This window comes from Lepisma saccharinum, chromosome 5, assembly GCF_977018435.1.
Source record: "Lepisma saccharinum chromosome 5, izLepSacc3.1, whole genome shotgun sequence".
NCBI lineage: Eukaryota > Metazoa > Arthropoda > Insecta > Zygentoma > Lepismatidae > Lepisma > Lepisma saccharinum.
In genome coordinates, this window is record NC_139233.1 from 28,208,068 (window position 1) to 28,229,851 (window position 21,784).

Genomic DNA, 21,784 nt, shown 5'->3' on the forward strand with positions numbered 1-21,784 from the left:
ATTACAGATACATGCCACTTCTTCCTCTGTGCATGTGTGTGTCGCTCTCCGGCCACTAGTGCTGCATACAGGCACCATTGGAGCTTTTTCAGGATGCCCCTCGTATATGAACTTTCAGAAGCTTTTATTATTAGTGTTTTCCTGTTTTAATGTGTTGGTTTTAAGTAAATCAGGTACCTATACAATGCAATTCTATAAATTCCATGCATTAAATTTCTAATACTTACATACCCTTTTCGTCAGTATTAATGGTATAACTTCATTATTGTCAGTTTCACAGCACTTCACTTGGATATACTGTACTGAAGCAGAAATCCCATTGATAATGTAAGGAAATATGACACTTTCTTTTGTTCGATTCAGTTGTTTCACGTATATGCAAGAGTTGTTTGCGTTACAGAGAAGAGAGAAGTAGCTTTATGCATCGAAAAATGAGTCCGCACTCATAGTTTTTCAAGAAGAGGGTTCCAAACCTCAGTGGAAATATCAACATATAATACCTAGAATGTATAAGGAGACTGATAAATTACAAATTGTATTTCTTAATCAATCACTCTTCACTCTTATCTCATTTAGTCTTAACTTTAAAAAATAATCAAGTATTTTATTTTAAACTTACTGTGTATGACAAAATTCCATAATCCTTCCTTAGCTTGTGAATTGTAATAATTTTCAAAATTCACTATTTTGCAGTTTGAATTCAAATCATAGAGAATAGAGAAATTAAGTCAATTTAATAGAAGATAATATTGGTACTTAGCAAAACCATACGTGGATCTGTATGAGTTTATTATTTCCATTTGCAAAAACATCGATGTAGTTTAGTTTGTAATTGTCAGGGAAAAATGTAAATTTTGTCCTGGAAAACCTGGAAAAGTCAGGGAATTTCATTTCTGCTTGTTTGTAGCCACCCTGCATGCTCTACTTTCTAAAAAAGTAAATGTCTAAATATGCAACTTCTTTTCCACTGCAGTCACCGTGAAACAATTTATTAAGGAGGTCAGTGAACCTTTCAGGTCCTTCAAGGACCATTTCTAATTTTATATCGGATGGGTAGAATATCGGTTATCGGTATTGGCCAAAATTTCATATCGGCCCATCCCTAATAAATAGATAAAATGTTTACAGAGATGAGGTTTTAAGAAGAGGAAGAGAAAAAGTTAGGAATGTGGTTTGCGAAGCATGTTCTTCAAGGAAATGAAATAATGCATTAACTGTTGTTGGTTCCCTTAAGGTACAATCTTATGTAATGCTGAAGATCAGCCAGTTACAGACATGCTTCAGAAATTCCCTCTTTGGGAAAACACTAATTAAATTCTGATTAACCGATCTGCGATTCATGTATGTTTCATTATCCGTTTTGAGTTCAGACAATATTTCATAGGCCGATACCACTTTGAACCGATATCGATACTTGAAAATTGTAACAATTAAAGCCATTCAAAATATTGATTATTATTAGTAGGTGAGTATTCCACTCCCAATTATAAGCCTCAATTTACCAGTTTTGTTTTAAAATATTTAAAAGTTTCATCAGAATGTGAAAATATCTGTTTGGAAATAACAAATTATATTTTTTTTTACATAATATTGGTACAAAATCAGTGTAAACTTCGAATTTTGTATTACTTCCAGCATACTTAGATTCCATGAAATTATTCTGGGGTATTTTTGGAGACCCAGCGAACCAACAAAACACTGGAAAAGTATTGGCCGGTATTGGTAAATAAAAGCCAACCAATACTTTCTGATACCTATGCCACTGGTATCAATCGATACATCGACATTGGTGTCGGCTCAGCCCTAGTTGAATGCTTATGGACCAAACTGTGTATATACTCAAGAATCTCGATTTTACATTCCCAGATTTTACATTTTTCTGCTTGATGTGTCTTTAATATTTGGTTTCAATGAAGCAAAACATTAAAACATTTTCATGTATTGTAAGTTCTTTAGCCACAATTCCCAGAAAAACATAAAATCAAGGTTCTGCTGTGCATACATGTGCATAAGGGTGAAGCTACTTCCTGCACATTGCAACATGCGGACATGGACGGTCACAGGGCAATAGCAGCAGGCTTCACTTGCAAGTCACGATGGATGGTGCTCCTACCTCCAAGGTTGATGGTGCTTGGCGGAGGTAGGAAAGGTGTTGACCGATAGGATTGAACGGCTGGGAGAAGTTTTCAGAAGGGTAATTTTCCAAGCCAATTTGCAAGTAAGAGCAATCGAGGCAGGACTGGCTGCTTACGTAGGTGAGGCCTCAACATTCACACAATTTGCCATTTGTGGAGCTGATGTGATGAGCACCATCCTCCGGCAACCTTTGCCCACAGTTACCAATTTATTAGATGCTGGATGAACGTCAGAGCTGTGCATGCAGGAACATTGCTGGAAAAGTCTCCCACCTGAAACCATCCTTCCAGGGTAGTGGACTCTTCCACATGGCAGTCAAAAGACCTGACAATGGACCACTGCTGCTCTCATTTATTTATGGAAATAATGTTATTACATTTGTTTTCAACTGAAACTGAAGGTACAATGCCTTCCTGAGTGAAGAGATGCAATTTTACATTGTTCTGTGTGGTAATCAAATACAATAAAATGACTCCTTGTCATATCCAACATGGTTAGATATTCTTCAAATTGGATAAAATTTGTGCGAGCTTTATTAGCACTAATTCACAACTTTTGCACCCTACAGTGGAACCTCGATTTTACTTTTTTCAAATTGAAGAAACTTAAAATGCAGGAAAATGTAAAATTGAGGAAAATTTTATGGCATTTTGATATGCTGGGACCATCAAGATTCAATGTATAATGAGAGAGAATGTAAAATCCGGAAATCCAAACTCAGTGTTCCACTGTATTTATTTTTCAATTTTAAAAAAAAGAAGGACGACTACTTTGATACAGCCTATTGTGTACTTTTCCAAGATGCAGTACAATTATTCCACTCTGAAGGTATAAATATAAATGTGTGCGTTTTCTTATTTTGAAGATTCAAATTGTGTACTTTTACCTAGCAGTTTTCTCTAATATGCACAGTGAAAGATTTTCCCTTGTCACAAAATCTTCACACAAATCATCTAACTGTCTTGTTATTTTCAGAGTGACATTAATGATGTCAACCAAATATTTAAAGAACTGGGTTCAATAGTCCATGAGCAAGGGGAAGTTATCGACAGCATAGAAGCCAGCGTAGAGAAAACTGAATCGTTTGTGTCCGAAGGAGTCGGTCAATTACGCTCTGCCAGTAATTACCAGGTAAACAGAGTGTTTTTAAAAATTAACTGTTGTTTATTTATTGACTAAAATATCTAGCACACATGTTTTCAACACCACACAACACAAATAGTAAGGAATCCACAATATGCATTTTACTTTTATTTTCTCAGATGTTTTCATTATTACTTTTGTGTGCTAAAACATAGCATTCCAAACCTAACCATGGCCTTTACTTTGTGTGCATTGGTGGGAATTTTCCACTAGAAAAGAATAGTTGAAACTACTCTTTTCCTTCTTTCCTTCTTACAAGTGTTTCACGAGTTAGTTCCCCCCAAAAATCAGTTATGTTATTGAACACACACCTTGTGTTTTACAGGGTATGGCATAAAAATGGGCTTTTTTTTAAATGCAATGAAACAAATTCTACATTTTATGGGGGGAGGAAGAATACTAACACATTAACTGCATCCTTACACATTGCCATTTGCGAAATATGCACGGTCATGTTCATGTTTTGAAAATTACATCCTGCAGGTGACCACCATTTCATCATTGACACTCGGAAATTCTGTGATGGGAATCGTATTCTTTCCTACTCTCTCGGTTTGTGCTTCAGTGCACTTCCCTTAGCCTCAAAGTTCTCACCTCATCCTGATTGCATTGACCGATGGATCATGTCTCTTCAGATTAAGATAACATCAATATTCTCGTCTTGCAGAGAGAACAGTCACCATTTTTATAAAATGCCCTCACAGCTACAGTATGTTGATCTCTGCTTCTGTGGTCCATGTCTATACATGTTGTTTATTGGTGATGCAAATTACCATCAATAATTATTGCCAACACCATTACAGCAACTCTTCCAACGAAAAAAGAAGCCACACCCTGTATTTTAATTTATGGGAATGTATCACCATTCACAATAAATGCTGAAATGGTCCAGTATTAACATCCAGACACACTTGCACTTTTTTCTTCTGTCAGTATTACATTCCAAGTTTAAAGTGTGCTACAGTATCTGTACTTTCATATGGCCTGCATGGGGCCTAGGGTGAATTCCCCCAACCCCACTCCCCTGCTGCACCCTGCTTGGGCCAGCTCTGATAAAAGTCTCGTCAATAAGTTTTCCCAAGGCTCGCACGTTGTAGAATCTCACTGATTTTGTAAATTCTTTATAATCAATTATATTGGAAAGTTCTCCCAAACCATTCAGTAGAATCGTGTGAATAGATATTTATGCCATAAAGTCTGCTCATAGGACAGTTGGCACTGCTGAGTGCAGCTAATCATCACTCATCCTCATCATTGCTATTAGCCTAAAAGTAATAGAAATGTGATGTTTAATAACTAAAATACAAAAATAATGATTCTTCATGAATATTGTCAAGAATGGTTTTGAAGTAATTCTAAAGAGATATAATATTTCAGAATTTAAAATATGAACACAATTCTTCTAAATAAGGTTTTGGCCGACCTCTCTGGCAGAGTGGTTAGCACAGCATGCTACGACACCAGGGGTCAGAAGTTCAAATCGTGGCCTGGGCATGGACATTTGTTCTTTGTGAGTGTCCCTTCATCAATTTTGTCATATCATCACTCATCCAGATCTTCACGATTAGCCAAAAGTGACAGAAAACAAAGTAAAATAAATCAATAAATATGTGAGTTTTTTTTTCTTTTCAAGTAGTGTGTGCATTTTTGACTAGCCATATCAAATTGTAAGTTGTTATTTTTGATTTGAAAAAGTTGTAGAAAACTAAGTTGAAGCATTGACCCTAAGGAATGAAAGAACTCTTTTTAACTGGGAGAGAATGTATTTGATACAGGGAGGTTATTTCAGTCGTTTACCGCGAGCCCGTCGGCCGCTCAGCGCCACCTTTATGCAACAGGTCCCGGCAAATTGCGTTACAGGAAGTCCGTAACAGAAACCTCTTGTTTTGTAATGTTTCCACTTTTCACAGTTACAGTTACAATTACAATTGAAATAAGCACGTACCTTGTCGCAAGGATGCTGGAAAAGGTGTCCTCCCAAATACAAATATTTCTGGCACCTTATTTCTGACATCTAATCTTAGATTAGACATCGCTTACTTTATCCTAATTTGACAGAAAGGGAAGACAGCATCCCGGCGCATAAAGCGAACCGAAAGTGTAAAATGATATTTAAAAGTAATAATAATGATCACTAACCTCCTGTGTTATAAGAGATGTTGAAAATGACCTCCTTCAACAGCAATACAACACGTTTCTTAGGTTCCAGAGATCCTGTCTCTCGTAATTGCCTGACAACTTTTCTGCAAGAGTTCGTTTTCACGTAATTATCGTACATAAAAACTCTTTGTTCAAGACTATATTTGTTTAGCGGAATAACTAATGAATGAATAACAATTAACACACAATAAAGCACTAGCTCACCAACTCAATAACACAGTATAAACAACACGCGTACTGATAAACGCAAACAGAAGTGAACATGAATGAGCGTAGACTCACTACGTCTGGTAGCCGACAGTGTTGCTAACCATTTTCCGGCAATGTCCCTACAGACGTAGTCAAAATCTCCCTACAACTGACCAAATGTCCCTACGCCATGCAAAACAGAAGTTAAAATATACACATTTACTTATCAAATCTTTCTGCTCGGTGCTTCCACTATTAATGAAGGAGCAAATATACAATACAGGACCCTTCCCCGATTTTTGTAATATTTCGCATACTCACTGATTGAGGCCTCCTAATCACAAATTTAAAGTTAAAATTTGGGGGTCACCTGTAGAAATTGCAAAATAAGTGAATTTGAGTGATCCGCGATCGGCACGATTGCTCATTATTTACCGGAAGATTTTGTGTTTCCAATACTTAAAAAACGAAATATACATTCCTGATATTACTACGACCCCAAATTTTAACTATGTTTGCCTATCCTAATCTAACCTAACCTTACCATGAATGGTTTGTGTGGCTACCCATGCATGGTTTTTCGACCCCAAATTTGAATTATGTTTGCCTTGCCTAACCTAACTTAACCTAACCTTACCGAGAATGGTCAGTGGGGCTATCCGTGAATGGTTTTGCGCTAATTGTGATTACGAATCAATAAAAAAATCTTATTCATCATCGAAGACGCCATTTTCGTATCCTGCAATTTTACGATCGATGCACTGTTGCCAAAGTTACCTGTAATCAAATCAGTCCACATTCCACATGTTCTTCTACATCGTGATTGTCACTGTCACATGTAATCACCTTATTTAGGCAATATACCGAAATCCATAAGTTTATTAATTACCCCACGGCAATCCTCCTGCACACTCCACCTAAAAATCTGTTCAACATTAACAACTTTTTTAATGTTCTCTTCTGCCATTCTTGCACGATCCATGCTCTCCAAGTTTGAAATCAACAGTGTGGCAATGCTGTAGACAGCGTAACTAATTGCGAACGTCAATTGTTCATATCAACAAATATGGCTACCATACTTGTATACGGAGAATCATTGCGAGAATTGAAAAGGTTATTTTACAACTTCTACACGTTAATGAACATTTTTTTTCACCTCACCCCAACATGTTAACTTGAGATAAATCATCACGACTAATTATTTCGTGAATATAAGACGTAGCGTAGAAATTACAGAATGGTCCGGTATTGTAAATTCTTGCCTTAATGAATAATAGGGGTGTGCAGGACAGAATTTTTTGGGTCGGGATGGGAATTTTTTTAAATCCCGACATTCGGGAGGGGAAAAATTTGCAATTTCTCGACCAAGTCGGGATCCCGCACACACCTAATGAATAACGTTGAGTCATTTACTGTTGATTATGTAATTTGAAGTCATACATGCTGCTGCTGTGAAGAGATAGATGTTGGTTGGTGATGCTGTATTTCCTGCAGTCTTTAACAATTCTGGTCCCATTTTATTTCTCTTTTTTGTTTTTGTATCACTTAACATTGAAAATATTCTTTCCGTTTCCGCGTTAGAATGTGGCAATGTTATAGTGGAACCACAAGGAAAGAAACCTGCGCAGACCCCATCGTGCTGGCGGGTGGTGGAAAAAGACAGGAGGAAGGAGCCTTCAGAGTCGCCAACGTCACTGTTGCCAGACCTATTGATTTCTCGGTAGGATTCAATAATAAACTATTGCTATGGGTCCTCCGACGGCCATCTCAAAAACACGTTCCCTGCTCATCTTTACTTGAACATGGAGGGGAGATGTGGAGTGGAACTCCACTCAGCCCTGAAAAGTGCTGTTTGAACTGTGAAATTATGTCAAACGCTACTCAATTGTGCTAGGACATTATTTTATTACTTTTACTACATTACTATTTTTAGATGGCTGTATTTTATCCCACCCTAAACTCTATTTCTATTTTAGTTATTTTACGTCGCTTTTGTGCCTCTACGGGTAAGTACAACAATATGGATGAATGAAAAACTGATGAAGTGGATGAAGTGACACAGACACAGTGAAAAACGTCCTTGCCTTACTTACACTGACTTCGTAGCGTGGGCAAATTATGTTATACATATATGTGTTTGTGGGTGTGTGTGTGTATTTCTAGCAGATGGGGAGGAAGGGTGGCACCCTATCATAAGCCTTGCTATCTTGAATTATTGAGGAAGACATGCTGTGTAATTCACCAAATATATTTCACATACGTAATGCATTTTTTCATTATGGTGCAGGACGCGTGCCCACCCCTATCGATAGCTGCACACGAACACCATCAGAAGCCAAATTGATTTGTTATTGTTAGCATTCGACTTGAAAGATTGTGGAAAATCGCTGACAACGAAAGGCGGCATATTAGCTTCATCTGTGAACACAACTTTCTACCATTTCCTGTCATAAAAATTCCTCGCGATAATAGAGGCATCCCAACCCCTTGTGTCGATGCTGAGAAAGGGCAAATTTGAGGGTGTTTCCCATGCACCCTCTAACCGGAAAATGCGGAAGAGATGAAAGATGTTGGTCGGTTCCTTCGGGCGGTTTACTTTCTTTTGTTTGAAACATGACCACTCCTGAAATGGAGATCTTCGGTATATTTTCGCCAAACACAGGGTGCTGGGTTTAGCACCATTGTTACAAAAGTATCTGTGACGTTTACACCGTAAACAATGTGCGCCATTCCTCCTTGCCCCCCCCCCTCAGTGCGCACAACTATGCCGCCCTTCCCCCCCCCCCCAAGAACGTCGTTCATCCTCTTCTATTAGATCATCGGATTTTGTAGCAGAACTTCTGGTTTCCAAGGAACAATCTCCCGAATTTTTCAAATCTGACCTGGCAACACTGCCCCGAACACCGATAACGGCAGGGAAGTTGCGCGAACGTTTTGGACGGAAGGTTTTTTTCCTTGTGGTCGAGCTATAGCACTATTTTCGCGAGACTGGAAATGTTTTCAAAAAAGAACTTGCCTTGAAAGTTCTTGGTAACCGATATCATGTTCCAAAATTCTGATGGAGATTTGTTAGTTAGTTCTTTTTTCTCTTCCTCGCTAAAGTATCCAGATAAACTAATCCATTCATTCCAAACCGAGCACGAAGAAAGTGCAACTGATTGGTGAGTAAGCTTTGCACCTTTGCACAATAAAATGTTATTTTCCAAGATTGAAAAAAGTCCCTACGTTTTCCCTCATTTGGCAAACCTGTCCCTACGTCCCTACGCGGGCGAAATATAGTGAAAAGTCCCTACGGTTGGCATCACTGCCGACACTGTCACATTCGTGCAGTATGAAGTGCCGTCTCGTGGCAGACAACTCTCCCGATAAGCTGCCGGTGCTCTCACGACAACTGAGGATAAAGTAGCGATGTCTAATCTAAGATTAGATGTCAGAAATAAGGTGCCAGAAATATTTGTATTTGGGAGAACACCTTTTCCAGCATCCTTGCGACAAGGTACGTGCTTATTTCAATTGTAATTGTAACTGTAATTGTGAAAAGTGGAAACATTACAAAACAAGTGGTTTCTGTTACGGACTTCCTGTAACGCAATTTGCCGGAACCTGTTTCTTGAAGGTGGCGCTGAGCGGCCGATGGGCTCGCGGTAAACGACTGAAATAACCTCCCTGTATATACTTTGAGAAAATGCAAGCACAGTAAATTATTTATGTAAATGTGAAAACATAGTTTTGTTATCTGCACAATAGGAAGATAGTGAATTTGTATAAGTTGGAATACACACACATGCATGTGAAAGAACAGCATATAACAAATGAAACTTGGATTATGAACAGTATTGAAACCACTGAATTTGATTTTGAAAATGCTATCATTAGAATTCTGTAATTTTTTTCTCATTCATTATTAGTTATTGGTAATTTTTATATTGACACTTTATTATTACCAGTATATTTTTAATATTAATTTATCTCTTTTTGTTGAAGTTAAATTTCAGGTATTATTTTTGTTCTTGTGTTAATTTATTACAATTATTTTAATTTCAGACCAAAGCCAGGAAGAAGAAGTTAATTTTGTTTATTTTGCTGTTAGTGGTCTTGGGTATAATAATTGGCATTATTGCCTGGCAGGCCTCCTAGTAAGTTCATAAGTTTTTTTTCTGTTTTGATATATTTCGTTATACTGTTTTTTATTATTATTTTATTTGCTATGTTAAGTGGTACCTTATTTCAATAAATAATTAATTAAATGTGTCACTCATTTTGTTTGTGGTGAATGAAAATATTATATCATCTCAAATGAATCTGATTGCATCAATATCAGTGATTTAAAATGCAATTTTTTCTATATTGAATAAAATTGATATTTTTTTTACATGTACACTTCTGTTCACAAAAAGTGGCACACTCGTTTGAGTTGAAGTCCAGCTTCGTGTCCGGAAGTACAGGCAAAGTAAGTGTTCGGAAAGCAGCAGTGTTGCTTACTATCAATCATTTTAACAACATGCAGGGAATTTTGTGTCTCAGAATCAAAGAAAAGGTCTAACGGAAAGATTACAGCGTAAATATTAATTAACTGGAACTTCCACGTCTACAATCAAAGTAATGTAAATGTGAAATATTCCTGAAATTTATTCTAAAAAGAAACACATTTTGGACGTTCGTGACGAAATGGTTATCACAATGCGTTCGAATGCGAGGGCTCCGGGTTCGAATTGGGCCTGAGTGTCACTTCATCGTTGCAAGTAGCCGATAATGGAATTAAGCAACACTAAATAACGAGAAGAAAATATGCCATTAGAATAAGGGAGGTGGAAATAGTGCAGTTGTAATTCCTGAAAATGATGCAAAAATAAAATTTCGGAAATAGTGTTATCCTAATCCACGAGAAGGCTTGAAGAATAAAAACATCTACAATCTGCGCAGATCTTGACTTTACAATTTGGACCAGGCTTTTTCTTTCCCATCTGAAAATTACTCTTAAGGTGCGAGCATTCATCGAGTGGGTCACTTGTAAATATCTATCTATGTATAAAACGAGAGTGACGCGTGAATGACGGAACATCTTAAAATACATCTGCTGATGTTCCTAACAACTTACTCATTTAATTTCAGTGGTTTTCTTCTTGAGAATATTAACGGTATGTTTTATCACAACAATTTTCAATTTTAGCACTTGTTGTAAATATCGAGGCTTAGCAGCAACTAAAAAATCTCAATTTCAAGTAGTCTCGAGTAACAGTCACGTTCTCTGAACGAGTAATAGTTTCAATACATATTTTCTTATTGGCACGCAAACAATAACAAAGTTTCAGTCTGCAATTGGTGTGACTGAGAATAAAATGCATTATGTAGCACCCATTTGGTAAGAAAAAATATTTTGGAGAAACAGGGATTCGAACCTAGGATTTCAGCTTACAAAGCTGGCCTTTAACCGACATGGCTACAAGCCACGGTGAAGAAACCAAGCTATTCAAGTAATTTATCCATAAGATTGCATCTTTTCCTGTCCAGCTCGAAACTTTTGATGTCGCTTCTCGCTAATTACATTAATTTGAAAGCAATATGCTTCATCAGATAGTGTTTGTGTGCTGTGCACATTGCTGACAGAATACAAGTCAAGCTTGTGCATGAAAATGAAGGAAAATGTTGCGAAGTCGTGCTTTTGTGGAAGGTGAGTGTTTCCAACCCTAAATGATATTTGTGTTCTAGCTTCCATCAACATAGCGGATTCTGCTATGTGACGAGGAATCTTATTAACCAACGGCACATATATTATATTATTTTTAAACTATTTATGTCAAAAAGAAGTCATTATTCTGGAATCTACGGAAAAATTCATTCAGCCGGTAGTGATTTTACGAGTCACAATTCTATTATTTTGCCCCATTACGAAACCAACGTGCACGTGTAAGAAAGGAAAGCCCGACAATTTTCATTTTACAAAAATTCCATTTACTTTTAATGTTAAATGAGAGGATAACCATTGACTTATTATTAATAGCCTGGATGACTGATGTATGTGTGTTTGTGGGGTAGGGTACCTCCTCTCATGTGCCTCCCTGGCTGTGACGTAAACTCTTCTTGCTTCGGATTTCTATTATTTTTCCCATCGCATATTCAGTGTCGACTTTGCGATTATGTGTGCCAAAGTGGATGGGGAAGGAATTTATATATTCTTCAAGCCTTCTCCCAGGCTAGGATAACACTTTTTCCGAAAGAAAAAATAAGGTGTTTTTTTTTGCATCATTTTCAGGAATTACAATAGCACTCTTTCTGCCTTGCTTAATCAAATTGCGTTTCTTTTTTTTTTTTTTTTTTTTTCGTTATTTAGTGTTGTTTTCTTCCATTTTTGGCTACTCGCAATGATGAAGAGAGAAGACTCAAAAAGAACACCCATGCTCAAACCAAATTCGAACCCAGGGCTTTTGCATTCTAATGCATTGTGATAACCACTTCTTCACGAACGTCAAAAATGTATTTTTTTAATATATTTTTCACAAATTTTTCGCATTTACATTACTTTCAATGTAAACGTGGACAGTCCAGTTAATTAATATTTACGCTGCAATCTTTCTGTTGGCCATTTTCTTTGAGTTTGAGAGACACATAATTCCCTGCATGTGGTTAAAAGTTTTGATAGTAAGCAACACTGCTGGTTTCCGAACACTTACTTCGGCTGTACTGCTAGACCCGAAGCTGGACAACTCAAACGAATGTGCCACTTTTTGTGAACAGAAGTGTACATATTCATTCATCCCTAATGAGAAACACACATTTCTTCCCACAAACAGTCCTTTTTTTCTGCCTTGTTGAATTCCAGTGGTGAAGTGTTAGATAGCAACTCATTGGCTCATGCATAACTTTAACTGTATCTTACAGCAAGATGCAAGTGACACCTTGAACTTTGCCTAACTTAAATGCAGTTTCTATGATGTAGAACTCCATGTAAGACATCCAACTTTGCATTGAATTCCAAGGTCATATACCTCTCGTACATAAGTCCAGTAGCAATAGCTGGGCTCTCTTGTTGCTCCTTTCACTGGTTTAACTACAAGTGTGTCAATGTGTCACTGGAATGCAGCATTGGCAGCCAACCCAAAGACCAACTTAACTGGTGCCCCGTTCTGGCAAAGTATGATTCTCAAGATGAGTGATAGCCAGTGTTTTCCAGGTGTGATCCTCTGATTATACTTAATCAGTAAGTTTATAATGTGGAGCAAGATTTGGGTTACCTTATAATTTGGCACACACACAGGTGAGGATTTCATAGGTAATATACAGCTGCATGCTGAGGGATGTCAACAGAATTTAAAGGCAACAGACCCTGTTGCAATAGCACTGCGAGAAGAAATTTCAACACTGATAAAAACAACATGAGCACAAAAATCAGGGCTGGCTTGGTAGCTCAGTTGGTACAGATGTGGCAAGATATGCCAGAAATCCAGATTTGAGTTTTGGTCGAGCCTGCATTTTTTGCTGAAATTTGTATGAAGATTTGGTTTGTCATATTTGTAGATTGCTATGCAGTCCCAGTTTAGTCTCCGTCTCAATTTCTTCTGATGATTCAGTGGCAATCACAGCTATGATATGAAACACCATGATATTGTCTTACCACGTAGCAGATGCAAATCAGTTGGGAAGAAAAGAAACTTAAGTGGTAATGCTTTACAAATGTCTCATATTATCAGACCCAATGAAATTGAAAGAAGAAACCATTACAGTACTGATACCATGGGCGGTTATTCTGTGGAATAAAGGGAATGAGTCATTCCCTTATAAAGTGGAACACATGCTAATTTATTAACGCTGTTTTTGTTGCCAATTTATTTTTACAGTTTCATTCAAACTATTTTTACGTAGTCGTACATCTTCTTCTAAAGGTTGTTGTAAAAGCCACAAGAGGTTTCTCCTCGTCCGTATGTTGCTCACCCTCGGCATATTTCGTGACACTTCAGGGAAAAGGAGTCCTCGGCCATATGCTCCGTGCCTCGGCATTCTTCATACATCTTCGGCATAGGGAACCCATGACCGCGACCTCATTCCAACCTCACAATTTCTTACGAGTTAAATGTGCCTGATTATATTGTAATATTTTCTCTTCATTTACAGCAAATTTTGTGTTGTGAGTTATCCCAGTGAATTTCATGTGCGCTACTCCTGGAATTTGTATGAAAAACATATGTTTAAAAATCACACTTAACGGTTGGGAAAATCACTGCGCTTCAATGGACTCGAAGGGAATGAATCCACAGAACTCATTCCGCATCTTGCGGCAGCCAGCTGATGGTGCTGGGGAGAGGGTACGTGATGAATGCTGGAAACACTCTTCGTCCAGGGGCTGCGATCGAGAAGTTTTATGAAGAAAAAACATGTTCATTTTAATCCAGACCAATGTGGAATAATTGTTTGGTTGCAGTGGCTTTGCGTCCTATTTTGAAATGTGCTTTTCTTTGAAGTTCACTTTATACACAGATAGGCTAGTCGGAACTGGACTTACAGTTGAAAGTTGGAATCGAATCACTTTGTGTCTTCACCGGGTATCGAACTCAAGGCCCCTTCATTACAAGGTGATGGTGTTACCACTATGTCATCCGAGAGACTCTATCTTCAAATAAAGAGGGGGTGTGGAGCAGTCCAAGTTTATTTGTTTTACTTAAAGCATTCCAAACTCACATCCACACTGGAAATCTGATGGCAGCATTTAAAACTATGAGAATAGACTTGCAACAAGGTCAACAGCGGAAACTGAGATCAGGAATCAAGAAAAGAAGTTAAAGTTTTTACAACTAGTTGATAAAAAGAACATGAAAAAAGTTTCTCTTAAGACACTTTCTGTTCTTTGAAATTAAGTAAATGGTCAATATTTTGTCTTCGCTCGTCTCAGGAGGGAAATAAGTGTAGCTTATTCTTCAGATGAATATATCTACGTAGAAGGGAATACAAGAGGTTTTATTTTATTTTAAGAAAAGCGCCTCTTCATCTTCTGTTTTCTTTCAAGTTACGTATATTAATTGTTTTCAACAATTCCGGTGTCTATAGTGCTAGTGTCATTTTCAGCACTGCCGAATTCACAGTTACTGCAGAAATACCCATGGGCAGCAATTGAAAAGAAGCTAAACACTGAAATGAAAATGGAGATGGATTATACATCTGGATAGAGGAATTCATAAAGGAGAGTTAATAATAATAATAATAATAATGATGCTTGTTTTAATTTCTTACGGCATGTGCTTCCCTTGACTGATACAAATAAGAAGACTATGAAATGTTACTGCCTGTAATAAGAAATAATATGCTGTTCATGATTTTAATAGTGAATATAATGAATTTTCTAACACACAAGGCATGAGACAACATCTTGTGTCACAAAATAAATTTTCTTCGCCCATTCTTAAGAAATCTTGTGAAATTTTTCCCAGTTACCAGTCTCCTCATTTTTCATCAGCAGCTGAGGGTATGGATTGTTAGCCTTTCATAATAGTCCTTGATATTGTAAAAGTACATAAAAAGCCACACTGTATGTATGTAGACAACTTGACATTCTCATGGAGAATTGTAAATAAATTTATAGTATAAAAGGAGCAAAATTTGTAAACTCTGGGAGACATTTGTGGTTGTAATAAGTCTTGGTATTGATTGAACCAATTGCGAAGTTACCTGTACTCGTATCTCAGTGATACATACACCCCCGACACCTTTCCTGGAAAATGAATGCCCACCTAAAAATTATATATTTCACACATAATTCATTTCAGTCACAGTAATTTATGTTAATTATTCTAAATGCATTGAAGGAACATGATAATTACAGACTGAAATAGTGTTTTTTGAGGGGGCATCACTATTATGGGGAAAAATATGCCTCCCTTGCCCCCCACTCCCACTTGGAAAAAATTACCGTGCTAGTCCCTCCCTGGAAAAAAAATCCTGGGGACATCCATGGCTAGAAGTGTCAGATTTTTTTTTTAATTCCAGAAGTGAATAAACAACCACGTGAACAAGATAAAAGTATGTAGAATTAAAGATTTTTACACGATCGGGAAATTTTGAATATTTTCAATAAAATTATGAATATTCCATATTCCCAGATGTCGGAAGTTTTAAAATTTTCCATCACGACCAAAAAATGTCCACCTCACACTCCTAATGATCTCTAATCTCTAATGTAGTGTATATTTTCATAATGCACCCATTTGTTTACAGTTTAAATAATTTATTTATTTTTGCCTATTTCAGACATCAAAAAGGAACAAGTGGATTTGTTTGGGTGGTATAATAGCTATTATTATTTTAATGATTGTGGTAATCATCTTGGTAAAGAGTTAAAGGGAGGTAATTGAACATTTCAGAAATTTGTGCACTTTTGTTTGCAAGTTACTTATTAATTATTTTGTAATATAACAATCTTAGGGAGTACCCCTACAAGTATACTTATGAAAAAACATGTAGCATGTGGTAAGGATTATAGTTTATAATTTTGTCATGAAAGAACCATGGCATCAATGGATTATGAAACTACCTATGATGAGATTTATTTTCAGTATATTTTAACGATTGTACAAGCATTCCATTTTTAATTGCTCTAACATACATAGAAATAGTGGAATTTCTTTGAAATCATTTAATCTTTAAATTTGACATTTTTTGCATTCCCCCCCCCCTTTATACTTGTGTTGTCTTTTTTAGTTTACTTAGAAAAGGATTTATCTTGATTGACAGTTACCGTTGTATTGTATATTGTCCATAATACATTCTCAAGAATGTATCTAATGTACAGTGTTAAATAAGTCTGTGAATATTGAGGAAATAATCTTTTATATTCCTCATTGTTGGCTCTTTATTAACGACTTTTGAAGTAAGCTATATAGGTATATGAATAAATATTAATACGTATATAATGTAAATGGTTGTATGTATTATATTACAAAACCAGATGAGAATATTTTTCCAAATTATGGATATGCTTTTTTGAACTACTGTATTTTTTCTTTAATGGTTATTTCTGTATATTCATACCAAGAAAAATAAATTATTATTAATGTTGTGAAGGCTGGTGTGTGTGTGTGCATCTATAATTCAGTGTTGTATTATAAAAGGAAAAAAAAGTTCTGCGCATGAAAAATGAAAGATGAATGTTTTGTACTAAACAATTACCTCTGTCTTCTTTTCTCCTGTTTCAATCTTCTTTCCTTATTGTAATGTTCCTGTGGGTTCTATGAAACTAGTCACTCTTCTAAGTACTATTAGCTTCAGCCATTTTATTGTAGATATTACTCTGCAAATTAATTTTGCCATTGTGTTTATACAGCGATGAACTTTGGAGTGATGGGTATGTAAAAATTAGTACTCTCAGTACCCAAAGTACATATGGAATTTTGTAATTTATTTACATGTTCTATGTTGCTTCAAAATATCAATCTCATAGAGATCATTCTAAGACTTTGAAATGTATTAAAGAAAGGTATATTGATATGATATGTGAAAGAAATTAAACAAAAGTTTTCATATTCTTTGGGTAACATTTATAAAATACCATAGAAGTCATGGTACCAATCACACATGTGAACACACTGTAATGTCATGAAAATCGAGTCTTTAGGAATAAGAAAATAAGTATTTTTTCATATATATAAAAAATATGCAATTTTTTTCAAGAGAGCCGAAAAATTCAAGACTCCCTCAGCAATAAAGTGTTAAAGAGTTGATGAAATATAATAATTTTCCATCTGTGTGAGTAGGGTTTGCATTCATATTAATAAAATGAAATTTGAAACAGGAGCTTACATTTATGAATTATTTGAGCTTTCTGTTTTCAAACTCCATTTTAAGAAGTTAATTTTTTTTAAAGCTTGCTAAAATGAATGTCTACGAGATTGATACTTCAAAGCAACATATGAAAATCCACACATGTATTTGTGACTTTGGTAGTGATGAAATACGGTAGCACAGAATTAATACTAAATAATTAGTTTGATATACATTATACCTTTTGATTAAATACTCAGCCTCGGGAGGTGAAAAGCTTTGTACATATGGATTCTAAAGTAACTTATTTTAACTTGTTGCTTGACTATTCCAGTGTGTTTTTCCTCTTGTGATTGTTTGAAAGTAGGCCGATGTTTGATGCCAAATTTTCCATGTAGGTATTTGAATGACATGACTTCATATGTAGTAATATTCCCATATGTGCACTGGTAGTTTTTCCAGATTTGATGCGGAATGACATAACAATTTAAGGATGTGTTGTGCATTGGAAGTTGTTTTTGATGTTTTGATAAAGTTAAGTCTGAATTAAAACTATCTATTATTATTATTTGTTAATGCCTTGTGTATTTGAAACCAGTGAATGCAACGTATTAAATACTTAAATAATTTTCTTAGTCATGAACATTCTCATGGATAATTTTAATTCAAGATCAAACTGATGCAGTAGATATTACTTGGTTTTATAACCAATACTGTCATGCTCTGTATTATAGAATGTATGAGTTGTTCTTTTTAATTCGTTTGGAAAATTACATAGTTTGTTATGTGATTTGATTTAAATAAATTAAAGTAGAAAAACTATTGTGTAAAATAAAAGAAGCCATTATGTATTTACCTGTAATCACATTGCATATTGCATTAAAAAGTTATAAACATTATTTTGTTTTATTTGTAATTTTAAATGCTATTTTGTTGCTCAGATACGTGCTGGGCAAAGTAAAATACAGGGTTGGCCACAACAATCGGCCTGCCTCATCTTGTCAGACATTCTCAAACTATTATTTCTTCTACATTTGGCCATTCCAGTATTCTCCCCATCTGGCCATGCCACAACAACCCTCCCATCATATCTGCACCTGTTCTTGTTTTTTAAACACATTAATTTAAGTGAAAGTTTCGTTTCAAACAAAGTGATATGAGGCAGGTTGCTTTTTGTGCCCAACCCTGTATATGTTCAATATTTTTGATTACCATACCATGGTAAAGTAACCCATACCATGTCATTTTTTTTATGTAGTCAGTATTCTTAATCTTTGAAGTTCTTAAAGTTTTAATTATTTTTTACTATTTGATCTGGTGTGGTAATGATATTGCTTTTTCTTGCATTGTAGAATTATTTCTCTTGTAGTCTACGGTTAATACAAGTATAACAATCAAGAATCTCTGTAAAAGAGATGATTTTGAATTTATAATTAAAAAACCTAAAATAATAATACAGTGAACCCCGATTTTATGTTCTCTGGTTTTACATTCTCATAGTCCCAATAGAGCAAACTGCTAGAAAATTTTCCCAGATTTTACATTTTCCTGCATTTTAAGTTCTTTCTCCTTAGTCTCCTGAAAAATGTAAAATTGAGGTTTCACTGTAAGAACAGACTGCTTGTTTCACAGATAAGGTTGCTATGTTACAACAATGTAAAATTGACAAGATGCATTTTATGACTCATTCATTTTTTTTAAAATTTTAACCATTGTTATAACTGTATTTTTAATCAAACTAAAAATAAATGTCTGATGAAGGGAGCATGTGTTCTGAAATGTCACAACAAGAAATTGTATTTTTATGTTTGTAATAACCGAGGCTAACTAACTAACTAACTAACTCCCTAGCCTTCTTAAACCCGAAGGTTCATGGCTGCAGCAACACAGGCCTTCCATCTGTCCCTATCTTGAGCAAGATCTATATACTCTTTTCCATCCCTACCGATTTCCCTTAGGTCCATCTCAACGTTGTCCCTCCATCTTCGTCTTGGCCTTCCTACAGGTCTCTTACCATCAGGTTTCCCAACAAGAATCCTGTAAACTCCTCTTTCCTCTCCCATTCGTGCCACATGGCCTGCCCACCTAAGTCTTCGTGATTTAATCATTCTAATAATATCTGGACATGCATACAAATTATGTAGTTCTAAATTATGTAACCTTCTCCACTCACCTGTCTCGTCATCCCTTTTAGGTCCAAAGATTTTCCTAAGGATCTTATTTTCAAATACTCTCAATTTATGTTCCTCTTTCAATGTAAGGGACCAAGTTTAACATCCATATAATACTACAGGCAAAATTACTGTTTTGTATATTTTAACTTTTAGTTTCTTAGATATTAAATGAGAAGACAAAAGTTTATGAAGAGAGAAGTAACATGCATTTCCTGAAATAAGCCTACTTTTTATTTCCTCTTTAATATAATTTTCATTTGTTAATATTACTCCTAAGTATTTGAATTTGGAAACTGTTTCAAACGAGTTGTTATCAATAATTAGATTTTGATTATTACCTAACACTTGGTTTCGGCCTGTAAGCATATATTTAGTTTTCTCTTTGTTAACTTCCAAACCTATCTCTTTAGCAGTTTTGAAAAATATTTTAGCATTATTCTTAATTGTATTCACATCATCCCCCAGTAAGTCTACATCATCTGCATATGCTAACAACTGAGTCACACCATTTAATTTTAGTCCTTCTTTAGTTTCTTTTACCTTCCTTACAGCATATTCTAAGGCAAAATTAAAGAGCAATGGAGATAATGCATCTCCTTGTTTTAACCCATCATGAATTGTAAATTTGTCAGACATATTATTACCCCCACGAATTTTACTTTCTGTTTCACTGGTGCATATTTTTATCATATTAACAAGCTTCTTAGGTATTCCAAACTCTACTAATATATTATATAATTTATCTCTTTTGACCGAATCATATGCTTTTTTGAAATCAATGAATAGCTGATGGACATTTTGATTATATTCCCACTTTTTTTCAAGTGTCTGTCTGATGTGAAAAATTTGATCTGTAGTTGATCTGTTGCGTTTAAATCCACATTGATAATCACCTATAATTTCATTAGCATATGGGGTTAGTCTTGTTAAAAGAATGTTAGATAATATTTTATATGTTGTTGAGAGTAAAGAAATTCCACGGTAATTATTGCAGTTCATTTTATCACCTTTTTTAAACACAGGAACAATTATGGATTCTTTCCACTGTTGAGGGATTTCTTCTTTATTCCATATTAAACAAATTAATTTATGAATTTGACATATTAATGAATTTCCACCATATTTAATTAACTCAGCTGGTATTAAATCAATGCCAGGTGCTTTGTTATTCTTTAGCCTTTTAATAGCATCTTTAACTTCAGTCAAGTTAGGTTCTGGAACTAAAGGTTCTGCTGTGTGGACCGAGGCTACAAGATAAATAATGATATTACTGTCAAATGGCCTCGTAATGTGTCCAATATTGATAGTTTGTTCTATGCCAAAGACCCGGTAAAATTCTATGTTAACAGAGGTCTAAAATTTTGTATTTTTTTTTCAGTTATAGGCATGCAAAAACATTATTGATAATGAACATACATGGTAATGACAATATCAGCTACAGAGATGTAATATCATAAAAGTACAAAGAGTCAGGAAAGTTGGAGTCCGATTATTGACAACAAAGTGTAAATTAAATGTGACTTTCTCATAGAATATGACTCAATTTGCAAAGTACATCACATAATGGTAACCTATCCACAAAATTTTCAAAGATAACTACAGGCATTATTTTTATCATTATTGCCTTCAAAGATAACTACAGGCATTATTTTTATCATTATTGCCATGTTTGTTTCAGCACTTTCATTCAGGTGCTCGTAACTTAGAAGTACAATTCCAGACCAATGCTGATGGTTACATGCTGTATCTTGCCATTATTTTATGCACATCTATTGCTCCATGTGAATATATGCAAACATGATTTGATTATCCCCCTCACATATACACTTGCGTGCAAAGAAATAGACCCACCTCGCACTTTTGATATAAAATGTTATTAAATTTATTATCATCATATGTATTTATTACTGAACTTTATCTACATATAAGTAGGATTAGACGCTTCCATTTGGATAAACATTTTATGTGCCTCCAAACAGTTGGAATAGAAAGTAAGAACAATAAACATTTTATGTCAAAAGAGTGGGTCTATTTGCACGCAAGTGTATTTACAGGATAGAAAATGCCATTTTTCAAGTGCTTTTTGCTTCAAAATGAGACCTTAGCAAAACGTTATGAAGAATAGTATATTTGGCTTGATGTCCTCTATATGCTGTAAAAGTTGGTTGGTGTGGTGACACACCGCATACTTACATATAACTAGACATGATAAATTTCCACACACACACACTCGTACT

The 21,784-nt window shown here is 35.4% G+C and overlaps 1 protein-coding gene across 3 annotated transcripts in view; it reads left to right on the forward strand.

Annotated features, from left to right (window-relative positions):
• Syx7 (syntaxin 7) overlaps positions 1–18,269 on the forward strand; it is a 73,248-nt gene extending 54,979 nt beyond the window's left edge. For 2 of the 3 annotated variants that reach the window (XM_083122379.1, XM_083122381.1), the window contains 3 exons: positions 3,112–3,267; positions 9,673–9,764; positions 15,865–18,269. In XM_083122379.1, coding sequence (XP_082978505.1) covers positions 3,112–3,267; positions 9,673–9,764; position 15,865 — 249 coding nt within the window. In that variant the 3' untranslated portion in view covers positions 15,866–18,269. The remainder of the gene's footprint in view (positions 1–3,111; positions 3,268–9,672; positions 9,765–15,864) is intronic. The other variant, XM_083122380.1, reaches the window with a different exon arrangement.
• Positions 18,270–21,784: the final 3,515 nt, after the last annotated feature.